The sequence below is a fragment of the Haliotis cracherodii genome, unplaced genomic scaffold (assembly GCF_022045235.1).
Source record: "Haliotis cracherodii isolate W230 unplaced genomic scaffold, xgHalCrac1.p SCAF_17, whole genome shotgun sequence".
In the NCBI taxonomy this organism is placed as follows: domain Eukaryota; kingdom Metazoa; phylum Mollusca; class Gastropoda; order Lepetellida; family Haliotidae; genus Haliotis; species Haliotis cracherodii.
Window position 1 is genome coordinate 6,414,255 of NW_027266272.1, and position 12,939 is coordinate 6,427,193.

The 12,939-nt window shown below is 42.0% G+C and overlaps 1 protein-coding gene across 2 annotated transcripts in view; it reads right to left on the reverse strand.

The window, feature by feature from the left end:
* Nucleotides 1-403: 403 nt before the first annotated feature.
* The window catches only part of LOC139464861 (natural resistance-associated macrophage protein 2-like), a 36,210-nt gene continuing 23,674 nt past the window's right edge, over nucleotides 404-12,939 (reverse strand). For both annotated transcript variants that reach the window (XM_071246418.1, XM_071246419.1), the window contains exons 11-14: nucleotides 12,150-12,373; nucleotides 10,757-10,913; nucleotides 8,618-8,668; nucleotides 404-6,919 (exon numbers count right to left, since the gene is read on the reverse strand). In XM_071246418.1, the coding sequence (XP_071102519.1) occupies nucleotides 6,773-6,919; nucleotides 8,618-8,668; nucleotides 10,757-10,913; nucleotides 12,150-12,373 (579 nt within the window). In that variant the 3' untranslated portion in view covers nucleotides 404-6,772. The remainder of the gene's footprint in view (nucleotides 6,920-8,617; nucleotides 8,669-10,756; nucleotides 10,914-12,149; nucleotides 12,374-12,939) is intronic.

A 12,939-nucleotide genomic window follows, 5' to 3' on the forward strand; every position in this document is an offset into this window, starting at 1 on the left:
ACAGTTATTTCTTTCCGTAAGGGTACAAAACAGTTGTCCACAGTATCATCAGCTTCTGTTCAATCCATTCACCTTACCCGTTCCGTCTTAATTTCCCTTTTGATTCTAACTTATTATTATCAATAACACAATCCCACAAGAAGCCTCTTCCCAAGCATAATGTCAATTACTTACAGACCTACTGGAATATTACTGATTGCAGCCACAGCAACCAACAACACACTGGGTAATGATTTGTAGTTCCCGACGATCGATGCCAGGACAGCCAACAAACCAGGACAGCCAACAAACCGCAGAAGAGCATGGTTGTTGCACAACACTAAAGCTTTGCCACATTGATTTACACTGCCATCTCTGTTTGATCAGGCCAAGAAAAGAACACTTAAAGAAAACAACTGCAGGTTTAATAATTATTTCCAGGCACTTCATTACAAAGTTTCATTAAAATATGACAATAAAGCAAACAATTGTGTACACTATTGTAAGAATACATGACAAATGGCAATGATGACAGTAAAAGGAATGCATAATGCAAACATACAGAAAAGATATCAAAAGTATATGCATAAATTCTGATATGTATAAAGGTAGCTTGTTTCAGCAAGTCACTTCAACATTTTTCTTTCAATTGTACAAATGATTATTACACACAGAATATTTGTTACTGGGTTTTCACCAAGACATTCATTTTTTTTATCCACATCTTTTAATACTTCAAGACATCACTTAAATGTATCTCAGACTTTCTGAAAGGTAAAATGGCGTTTAACGTCGCGTCCAAGATTATTGCACTTATATATTGATGAACATGCATGTGTGTGTGGCTGCTTGTACTAGTCCAGATCAATGCTGATTTTATAGTGCTAGCCCACAGGGATACCATTCCACAGGTTACATGAATACCCCACTCAGACACAGAATACTGACTCCCAGCCAACCACTCCTTGTTTCAGCCCCTTAATGCTGAGCACCAGGCAGGGTAACAACAAATACCACCTTTTAACATCTCTTGCTATGACACGGTCGGGGATCAAACCCCAGACATTCCACTCCCGGGCAGATCCTCTACAACTGGACCAGGGAGGCGTTCTAAATGTAGATTATATATATATATATATAGTTTCTCTTTTTGTTCACACATTTAGGTAGTTCCCTAAATTGCAGGACATCCCATTGATGACATCATGTAACAAGGTTACAATATAGTGATGTCATAGTTGAAAGGCCGTTACAGCATTCTCTCATTCACTTCCAGGGCAATTGGTGACCTGTCCTAATATGGACTTAATCCCCTTTTCGTATGGTATATTACGTCAGTTATTCTTCGTTTGGGTTTTTGACTTCGTCGCGTCATACATACTGGTGAGGTGGGGTTTAACATCGTGTTCAAGATCATTGTACCGGTACTTATATAGTGATGTGCATGCCTGTGTGTGTGGCTGCTTGTACTAGTCTGGACTAATGCCAATTATATAGTGCTAGCCTACTGAGATACCTTCTGAATACTCCATACAGTACACTGACTCCAAGCCGACCAGTGCTTGTTTTAGCCCCTTAAGCACCAGGCAGGGTAACAACAAGTACCATCTTTTAACGTTGCTTGGTGTGACACAGCCAGGGATTGAACCCCTGAACTTCCGCTCTCCAGGCGGACACTCTACCACTAAACCATGGCGGCAGTCTCATACCATCTTCCTGAGGCAAGTGAGGTAACTGACTGTAAAAGTCCAGTTTCCACCCTTGCCGAACTAGGCTGGTATTATGGAGTTACATTTTGGCTGGACTAACGAGTCTATGCATAGTCCAATCAAAATCGCGCACCAAAATCGAAATCCGATTCGTAAAGTGTCATGCATAGTTCGGTCGACTGCAGGATTTGCAAAGCATGTGCACCACTAACACATTGTCAACAAATATTTTCTATATCTTTTCATGTTTTTCATCAAGGTGCTCACGTGATTTGATGCACTTCGCGATGTAAGACTCGTTTGATGACAATATAGATCTTGATTATCGATCAGATCATCTTGACTGGGCGCCACCGTTTTGTTTAAAGTAAATGCTAGCGATACGAGAGGTTGAATCTGATTGGTCAATAGGATAGGCATAGAAAGGACATAACTCGTTATAGCCACTGGTGGCGCTACGATCGAGCCAAGGAATTCCAGCCTAGTTCGGCATGGTTGGAAACTGGACTTTTAAAGTCAGTTAACTCTCTTGCCCCGGCAAGATTGTCTCATACATACTGGAGATAGATAGACTAATAACATGTCATTACAGGACACAGATATGTAATAGTTTGAGACACACAGTAAACATATAACCATACAAGCAGCCTTGACCTGAGGCTAAACAGGCTTCAGTCCCTTAGCAGTACTGACTACTATTGGCATGACAATCTCTCCAAGCAATCTGTCACATTCAGTCCCCAGCTAACACTCAGTATATCCCTATTGTAAGTTGAGTAGTATATATATCGTTGGATCATTGGTTTTCGGACATCATACGTTTTCGGACGGCCATGTTTAAAGTGACTACTAGCGATACAGCACACAGACATTGTAATTACTCCGATGATTGCCTGTTTTTTAAGAGAAAGCTGCCTTTAAAAAGTGAATGTCATGTTTTAGAGTTGTTCATATGATTCTTAAAAAACACATAACATTGGGATATATATACATAAAAGGTTATAAACATCTGCACAGTACTTTCACTATGTAACTGGGATGTCATATTAAATATCTCAAGACTTCTGACTTCAATAACCTCAAATTAATCATTTGCAGTCACAAGTAGAAAATTCACAATAAATCAGGCCGTTTTTGTTTGTTTGTTTGTTTGTTGTTTAACACTGCATTCAGCAACATTCCAGCTATATGATGCAGTCGAGCAAATAATCGAGTCTGAACCAGACAATCCAGTGATTGATATCATGAGCATCAATCCATGCAATTGGGATACGATGACATGCATCAACTAAATCAGCGAGCCTGACCACCCCATTCCGTTAGTCGCCTTTTATGGCAGGCATGGGTTTCTGAAGACCAATTCTACCCCGAATCTTCACGGGCACAACAGAGCACATCTAACAAGTGTACTTCCTTGTTTTCCTAACACCACTTTCTGACAATGATGCAGTGGCATTACACACAAGTGTGGCATAATGGTGCTTACAATAATCTTCCAGTTATACCACCGCACGTCCCCTTAATGTGGGAGGAGAGCGATGCGACATGGCCGGAAAAAACTGCCACTTTGGTAAAACAAACACTAGTGTAGAACTCGCATGTTAACGGCGGATCCAGCATTTTTAAAAGAGAGGGGTCCGAAATACCAATATCCTCTCTCGGTCAATTTTACTGCCTTCAACATACTACCAAATTTGGTTTTCAAAAGGGGATTCTCCTCTGCAGACCAGGGATCATAAGCAAGAAAATCTGACATTTCCCTCCTACAATCAGCGATTGTCACCAATGGTTGAAGCCACTTCGCACCCTTTGGCTTAGGGGTCAGTAGGGGTTATCATCCAGTGATGACAGAAATCACCATTCATTTTGGCATCATTAACAACACTCATAGTACCAATGTTACAATATAACAATAATTGAACAGGTTCATACAATTGTTCGATGTAGGAAATACCTAATCAGAGTATCACAATAAATATAGATACAAAAATAAAATTCCTCCACCACAAATTGGATAACAAGTATAATAATTATAAAATATATCAATATAAAATTTACAAAAATACTCACACCATGGCATCACTGAGTTCATTTTTACAGTGTGAAAAAAAAAGGTCAATAACTCTGACGACAAGTGATTTCAATTTTTCTTCTGTGATGGAGCTGGAGAATTGACAGTTGACGTTGTTATTGCAAGTCCTGATTTGCCACGATTCAGCAGTATGAAATTTCCGGCGGCAGTCACCCATGTGTGAGTGAGTGAGTGAGTTTGGTTTAACGCCGGTTTTAATATTATTCCAGTTATATCACGGCGTGTCAGCTTAATGTGGGAGGAAAGCCCGAAATGATGCAGGTCTGGGATGTTTACCACTCCAGTGAAAACCACGAGCACAGGTATGGTGCTGACAAACCTAGAAACATAATCGGGGCGAACCGGGATTCTAACCCACGATCATAGGTTTCTGGCGTGCCCAAGGGACGCAACTCTGCACAGCGAATCGCGGTGCCTTAGACGACTGGGTCACCTGTGCCCCGGTCACCCATGACATAACAAGCTCAGGCACGTGAAGGATAGATATACAGTGGCAAGCACTGGACAATGTAAGGGAAAATGATTGGCTTCGTCATGTACGAGATGTTCATATATTGATAACCATATTGATCAATGCGTGTAAATGGTGTGATGGGAATTACAACTAAACTTGTAAGCAACTGTTTCTAGTTATTATTTTTATCAATATTTACATTTATGTTAAGGCTTTGACCCAGTGTGTAATCTCCTTTTGCTCCTGTCAAGACTTTACCTTACAGAAAAACAACAGAGTTTTTGAGTGTGCTTAATACACAGATAACACTGTTTCACAAAACGTGTACCCCTCTATATATTATAACCTTAATATTTATTTGCTAGTCCTAAAGACTGGTTGGACCAGTAGACAAATAAAACATTACCAAAATAAAATTACTTCCATTACCGAAAAAAATATGCATCTTTTTATGCAAACTATTAAAGTTAACTCAGTTTGCGAACGATGAAAAATATATCTTCTCACTGATGCAAGAAGTCAGTAACTTTGGGATGGGAGTGTTTTAGATGACATTCTATAACCAGAGGTAGTATTGTCAAGTTGTAATCGTGACCAAAACCTTTTTAAAGCAGGGACCCATCCTGGAAAGGTATATACCAAGTTTAATGATAATCACACTCACTTTTTTAAAACATGCATGAAAGACAGTTTATGGAAGAATAATCGCTTATGTCAATAATGTTCCATAGTAGTCATGGGATGATGAATAAAATTTTAATAAAATGACTTAAAATATGAAACTAATGTCGAGTGAGTATTATTTTATGCCTCTCAAAGCATATCTTAGAAAGATCACGGAGCCCCCCGGAGGAGGATGCCAGAAAGGGCTTCACACATTGTACTCTGTGAGCGTGGACCAGCAACCAAGGCGCCGTTGTACAAAACAACCATAGCGCTATGACTGTCGTAAGTCTATGTTAAGGTATGGGCGTTACAATCACCTTAGCGCTAATATCGCTTTGTACAATGGCACCCTGGTCTTCAGCATGCTCCCCCACCTCCCCACATAAAGAAAACAAGCTACAAATGTACTTCAGTGCTGCCGACAAATCCATAAAAATAATCTTTGAGGAGAGAACACATTTTTGTAACAGTGTGAGTTTTGAGACATTTATCAGGATCATGTGAGTATTAAGTGTGTGAGTGAGTTGAATTATACACAAGGGCTGGGATGGGTAATGCGGGTACCTGGGTCGGGTGGGTACTGGGCAGGACCCGGGTACCCTCAGGACTACCCTGACACATGGTTAGTCACATCATTTACTGAATAATGACACAAGTTATCTCGAACTCACCCATTGTACCATGACGTCATATGAGCATTCCATAGCATACCCGTAGCATTCGAGAGTGATGCCATGTCTGTCTTACAAATGTGAGACTTTACATTGTGCTTCAGGAAAGGACTGATATCTTTTGCATTTTACTATGTCAATAAACATGTATGAACACACAATGCCATTTCGAAAGTGGTCAAATGTAACAAATGGTATATTTGGAATAACACTTTCTTAGTTAAGTACAGTTTCTCGTACATTTTTTGGTTGAGTCCCGTTCGGGATTCGAACCAACACTGCCAGAATAAGGCACCTAATCGCCAGCACACAAAGTCAGCGATCTCACCCACTCAGCCACCGAGGCTTCCACAAAAATGAAAGTCTGACAACTGGTAGTCCAGATCACGTACTTTGTGTACCCCTCTGTCAAGAACCCCTCTTTGTTATCCCAAATATAATATCCTGACCATCAGTCACATATTAAGGAGATAAACATGCAGAGCTACAGATAAGTTTTCTTGCATAAAGGTATTTGCGTAAAATATCCCCCCCCCCCCCAAATATTCAAAACCCAATTACTTTCAATTAACTTGCGTACAGAAACGCATGCATTAAATGAAAAACTCACATGTATCAAAACAGCACACTTAAATACCCAATGAAGCTTTTCCAGCATTCGTACAATGGAGCTAATTTCTGAAACACAATTACAAGCTAATTTACTTTCCGAGTCAAATTTTAGTAAGAACCCTTATATACATCTAAAACATTATTTTATTTTATTTTAAATCTCAAAATGTTTACTCATTTTGGGAAAAAGGCAAAAGAGTGATGAATAGATGAGTGAAAAAATATTGGTTCCCCATTGAAAAATGTAATAACCTAATTAAAATAAAAACCTTTGAGTAAAACCTCAATTGCTCAAAAACTTATCTGTGGCTCAGAACATGTGTCTTCAGATTTGTGGGTGTGATTGAGAAATAACGCCGGTGGTTTCCAGTGAAAGTTCCAGGCATCAAACACTCAATAAAACCAGCAAATCTGAAAACTCATGTTTCTTAATATGTGACTGATGGTCAGCAACATACTGTTCAATAACGGCCTCAAGCAGTATTAAATATTCCAAGGCACAATGAACTTTATTGTTTTACTCCTATAAATATATAGAAAGCAAATAAAGTATATTCCTATGAAAATATGTTTGATATCACAAATATGGTTATTCTGACAAGCTCCTATATGATAATGGTTGCATGGACCCATTGGCGGAAACGGTTGCAGGGGACATCTCGGTTGGCTGATCACCGTCAGCGCTGTTGTGCTGTAAGAGGCTTCTGCTGCGCGGGATGATGGTGTGGCCACAGATCTAGTGACATAAAAAGGCATGACTTCATTCCGCCTGATCTGATAATATGTGAACTTTCTACTTAATATACTACTTGACATGGTGTGCCAGATGATACCGTGGGAGAGGGCAATATTTAGAGGTTATCATATGGCATTTTTCTTGTTATAGCCCATATCAGCCCGAGACATCCATATCAACCCGGGTCCCCCATATCATCCTGAGTCCCCCATATCAGCCCGAAACCCCCATATCAACCAGAGACCCCCATATTAAGCCAAAGTCCCCACATCAACCTGAGACCCCCATATTAACCTGAGACCCTCATAGCAACCCAAGACCCCCATATCAACCCAAGGTCCCCACATCAACTCAAGACTCCCATATCAGCCCCAGACCCCCATATCAGCCCAAGACCCCCACATCAACCCGAGACCTCCACATCAAAGTGAGACCCCCATATCAACCCAAGACCCCCATAACAGCCCGAGACGCCAATATCAATCAGAGTCCCCCATATCAGCCCGAAACCCCCATATCAACCAGAGACCCCCATATTAAGCCAAAGTCCCCACATCAACCTGAGACCCCCATATTAACCTGAGACCCTCATAGCAACCCCAGACCCCCATATCAACCCACGGTCCCCACATCATCCCAAGGTCCCCACATCAACCCGAGACCCCCATATCAACCTGAGACCTCCATATCAACCTGTGACACCTTTTCAGCCAAAGACCTCCATATCAACCCAAGACTCCCATATCAACCCCAGACCCCCATATCAGCCCAAGACCCCCACATCAACCCAAGACCCCCACATCAACCCAAGACCCCCATATCAGCCCCAGACTCCAATATCAATCAGAGACCCCCATATCAACCCCAGAGCCCCATATCAACCCAAGGTCCCCACATCAACTCAAGACTCCCATATCAGCCCCAGACCCCCATATCAGCCCAAGACCCCCACATCAACCCGAGACCTCCACATCAAAGCGAGACACCCATATCAACCCAAGACCCCCATATCAGCCCGAAACCCCGATATCAACCAGAGACCCCCATATTAAGCCAGTCCCCACATCAACCTGAGACCCCCATATTAACCTGAGACCCTCATAGCAACCCCAGACCCCCATATCAACCCACGGTCCCCACATCATCCCAAGGTCCCCACCTCAACCCGAGACCCCCATATCAACCTGAGACCTCCATATCAACCTGTGACACTTTTCAGCCAAAGACCTCCATATCAACCCAAGACTCCCATATCAACCCCAGACCCCCATATCTGCCCAAGACCCCCACATCAACCCCAGACCCCCATATCAGCCCAAGACCCCCACATCAACCCAAGACCCCCACATCAACCCAAGACCCCCACATCAACCCAAGACCCCCATATCAGCCCCAGACTCCAATATCAATCAGAGACCCCCAAATCAACCCCAGAGCCTCAACCCGAGACCTCCACATCAAAGCGAGACACCCATATCAACCCAAGACCCCCATAACAGCCCGAGACGCCAATATCAATCAGAGACCCCCATATCAGCCCGAGACACCAATATCAACCTGAGACCTCTATATCGACCTGAGACCCCTTTTCAGCCGAAAACCCCCATATCAACCCAAGACCCTCATATCAACCCAAGATCCCCATATGAACCCGAGTCCCCCATATTAGCCCGAGGTTGAAAATATTACGAATCTTACCACAATTTTCTTAAGACATTCTGCTCCCATCATTGCCAGGCAGTGTAGAGACTGAAACATGCAACAAGACAGTTGTAACTACAGATGAGGTCAGGTGAGGTGAAATGGGGTTTAACGTCGCGTCCAAGATTATTTTCCTTATATAGCGACGTGCATGTACGTGTGTGTGTGTTTGTGGCTGCTTGTACTAGTCCAGACTGATGCCGATTTATAGTGCTAGCTCACTGAGATACCATGATGCAGTTTAACATGAATACCCCACTCAGACACAGTATACTGACTCTGAGCCGACCAGTCCTTGTTTTAGCCCCTTAATGCTGAGCGCCAGACAGGGTAACAACAAGTACCATCTTTTAACATCTTTTGGTATAACACAGTCGGGGATCGAACCCCAGACCTTCCGCTCTCCGGGCGGACACTCTACCACTAGACCACGGAGGCGGTCTTAACTACAGATGAAATAACCCGAAACTAATAATGATACACGATTCAAGAACCATGATGATACAATACAATACAATACACATAGCTTAACTTTCCTAGCAAAAGAATAACCCGGTTGGAACAGGAATAAATGTGAGCTGTAAAGGCCACATGTGTCCTACAAATCAGCTGTTTGGGATCACATTGGTTTCCATGACTTTGAAATGGACTCAGTCAACAAGGAACCAACTGTTCATATCTTTGGGTTGTTTTTCAAGCATATCGAGATATGCAACATATCGTGACCAGTGAACTGAGATACATATCGTATCATGGCCTTCTGTATCATTGTACTGTTAGTCGGTGGGGTATCCTGGTGGGGTAGCCTAGTGGTCAAAGTGTTCGCTTGTAACGCAGGTTCGATTCCCCACATGTGCAGACCCTTCAATGTGTAAAGCCCATTTCTGCTCCCTTGTGATATTGCTGGAATATTGCTAAAACCCGTAAAACAATAGTCACTCACTCATGTTGTATAGTAGGCATTGTTGGAAGTGTATTTATCACGTTTAGAAAGTATTTACAGAACCTGTTTCAAAAGATGAGAAAGAAGCTACCAGTCGCATCTGTCTAATTATTGACCGATCGTCATTTAATCCCTAAATTTATCTTTAAAAAATAATGTATTGACCCTATTTACAGTCAAATTCCTTTAATCCTACATGGTTGGTTGCATATGATTATGTCGGATTAATGAGTATGTCAGATAAAGAAATTAAGTAGTATCAATGTTTGTGGTCGAAAATTGGACAACAACTCACTAGATAACGATAGAAACACGTAATAAAAAAAGGGAGAGGAAATATTTTAATATTGTTGTGTTACATCGTTTGCAGAATGTTTTCTAATCATGCAACCTCTAAAGCTTATGACTGTATGAATGACTGACTGATTCAAAATACTTTGTCTGGAATGGAAGTCACCAGTTTGAAACTAGTGAAGCAAGAGCTTGTTTTTTATTGGCTAATGTTGACTTCCTGTTAGTCATCTCATTGGTTGCGAAAGGTCATTCTGACATGCCCTGTAATGGGATATCCTCAGAGGTAGCGAGAACTTGCATCTGATGTTAATGAGATTGAGCTAATCTAAGCATGTGATTAATCCTGTTTTGTTTATTTAAAGCAGTAATTGTTTATTGTTAAGCAAGTTTATCTCTGCACCCGTTGTAATATGTAGCTACTAGCAGACTCATCTCATATCAAAACATGGTCTGTATACTGGCGGGCAGTTGACTACAGGGTACACTGATCTCTGTGTCGGATTAACGAGACTGATTTCAGTAATTTGTTGCTAATTAGGTGTGTCGGAGTCGGAGTGCGAGAATGTCGGATTAACAGGTTTAAATAGCACTGATCTAATCTGTTCCCATCATTAGTGTCGGATAAAGCTGATTGTCAGATTAACAAGACTTGACTGTATTTCAATAGCCATCTGGGCCAAGGAAATATGAAAGCAGTGGTCTAGGTCAAATTTCACTAGCACTTGTCAAGCTGGCCAGCATATTTGTCAAGCCAGCACTAGAAATTGGCACTGTAGTCCTTGCCAAACTGCCCAATAGTGAAAGTATCATAACGACTAGTAAAAATTTGCCATTTTAAAGGGTTTTGCTACATGTTATCATAAGGATTCGTGACTGAAAATGTAGCCCTGTCTACTTACCAAATAGATAACAAAACAGATGTAGAAGCAAACAACGATGGCCACAGCCAGGTAGATGGCCCAGTGAGCAGGTGCTTGCTGGATGTAGACGACGACGAAGAACAAGTTTATGATGATGACTCCCACAGCCAGGAGGCCTGCCAAAATCTTCATCACCCTGCAAAGAGAGATGTGGGTCCTTTAGAATCGTGTGTACAATGTGCACTTGAGCATATTTCACACACCCAATTCTTGGGTACAATTTCAAGAAAAATTGCAGAATCGTATATCGTAAGTGTAGCATCGTTGGTCACAGGGAATCCTTGGATAGGTGACTAAATTTCAGCAGCTTGACTCCTGAGAGTTTGTAGGGCTTCGGTCCTTCCCCCCACTGAAGCACATGCACCACATGTGGTGTCTCCTTGGGCAATGGACTCTGTTCGAAATGTGCCTCTGTTCCAAGCAGTGAATGGGTAACTTCTTTAAGTGGCATTTAGAAGTTGGTGTGATGAAGTTAGACAAGTTCTATGGATGAACAACTTCTTTATTACAATTAGTGTGACGTTTCGGTGTAGATCCTAACACCTTTATCACTTGCTTGATAAAGGTATTAGGATCTACATCTTAACGTCGCACCAATTGTAATAAAGAAGTTATGAATACACAATGCCATTTAGAAAGTGGTCAAATGTAACTAATGTTATATTTGGGATAACACTTTCTTAGTAAAGTACAGATTCTAGTACTTTTTTGGGTTGAGTCCCGTCTGGGATTCGAACCCACACCTGCCAGGGTGAGGCACCTAATCGCCAGCACACAAAGTCAGCGATCTAACCCACTCAGCCACCGAGCCCTCCACAAAATGGAAGTCCGACAACTGGTAGTCCAGATCACGTACTTTGAGTACCCCTCTGACAAGAGTAAATTTGCACGGCTCCCATGGCCGAAAGTTATGAATACACAATGCCATTTAGAAAGTGGTCAAATGTAACTAATGTTATATTTGGGATAACACTTTCTTAGTAAAGTACAGATTCTAGTACTTTTTGGGGTTGAGTCCCGTCCGGGATTCGATTAGGTGCCTCACCCTGGCAGGTGTGGGTTCGAATCCCGGACGGGACTCAACCCCCAAAAAGTACTAGAATCTGTACTTTACTAAGAAAGTGTTATCCCAAATATAACATTAGTTAAATAAAGAAGTTGTTCATCCATAGAACTTGTCTTACTTCAGTGAATGGGTCCCTATTCTCCTGGTGGGTCACATTTGTTGATTCAATGTATTATATATGACTACAGATTAGAAATGCACCAACACAATTTTCAAGTTACATGGTACCAAGATATTTTCCTCAACTACATGAGTGTCCTACAATTTCACGTCAAGGTCAATAATGATGACTCGTCAAGTACTTACACGCCATTGGCGAAGTCCTCCATGATGTCGGGTGAGCTTGTGAACGTAAGGATGGGGATGAGGGCAAAGGGCAGCTGCAGACTCATCAGCACATTGAGCAGGTCATTCATCACAGTCAGGTGGTCGATGCCTTGGAATATGGCCACAAAGATAGTTGGCAGGATGGCGATACTCCGGGTCAGCAATACACGCTGCCATCTCTTCCACGTCAAGTTCAAGAAACCCTGGAGTTGGTAAACATCATAATTTGTAATTAATTCAGGACATAATTAAATCCTATATAGGCATTTACTCATTAACATGAATGACTTAAGCAGTGCCTCTTTACAAGGTGAGGCGGTCGGATAGTCTAGTGGTTAAAGCGTTCGCTCGTCACGCCGAAGACCCGGGTTCGATTCCCGACATGGGTACAATGTGTGAAGCCCATTTCTGGTGCCCCCCCCGCCGTGATATTGCTGGAATATTGCTAAAATTGGCGTAAAACCATACTCACTCACTCACTCACTTTACAAGGATTGTCTCCCTTTGATATATTGGTGATTCAGTATATTTGTTTGTTTTTTCACACCGCATATTTCAGCTATATCATAGCAGTCTGTAAAATAATCAAGTCTGGGCCAGATTTTCCACTGTTCACTAAGCTCTTCTCTTTTCTCCAACCTTATATTTCACTTCTTGTTTTATTACTTTTTGATCTACCACTAAACGGGTCATCTGTTTGGCACGGGTGGCCATGTTGTCTAAGGCGCCGCGATTCGCTGTGCAGAGTTGCGTCCCTTGGGCACGCCAG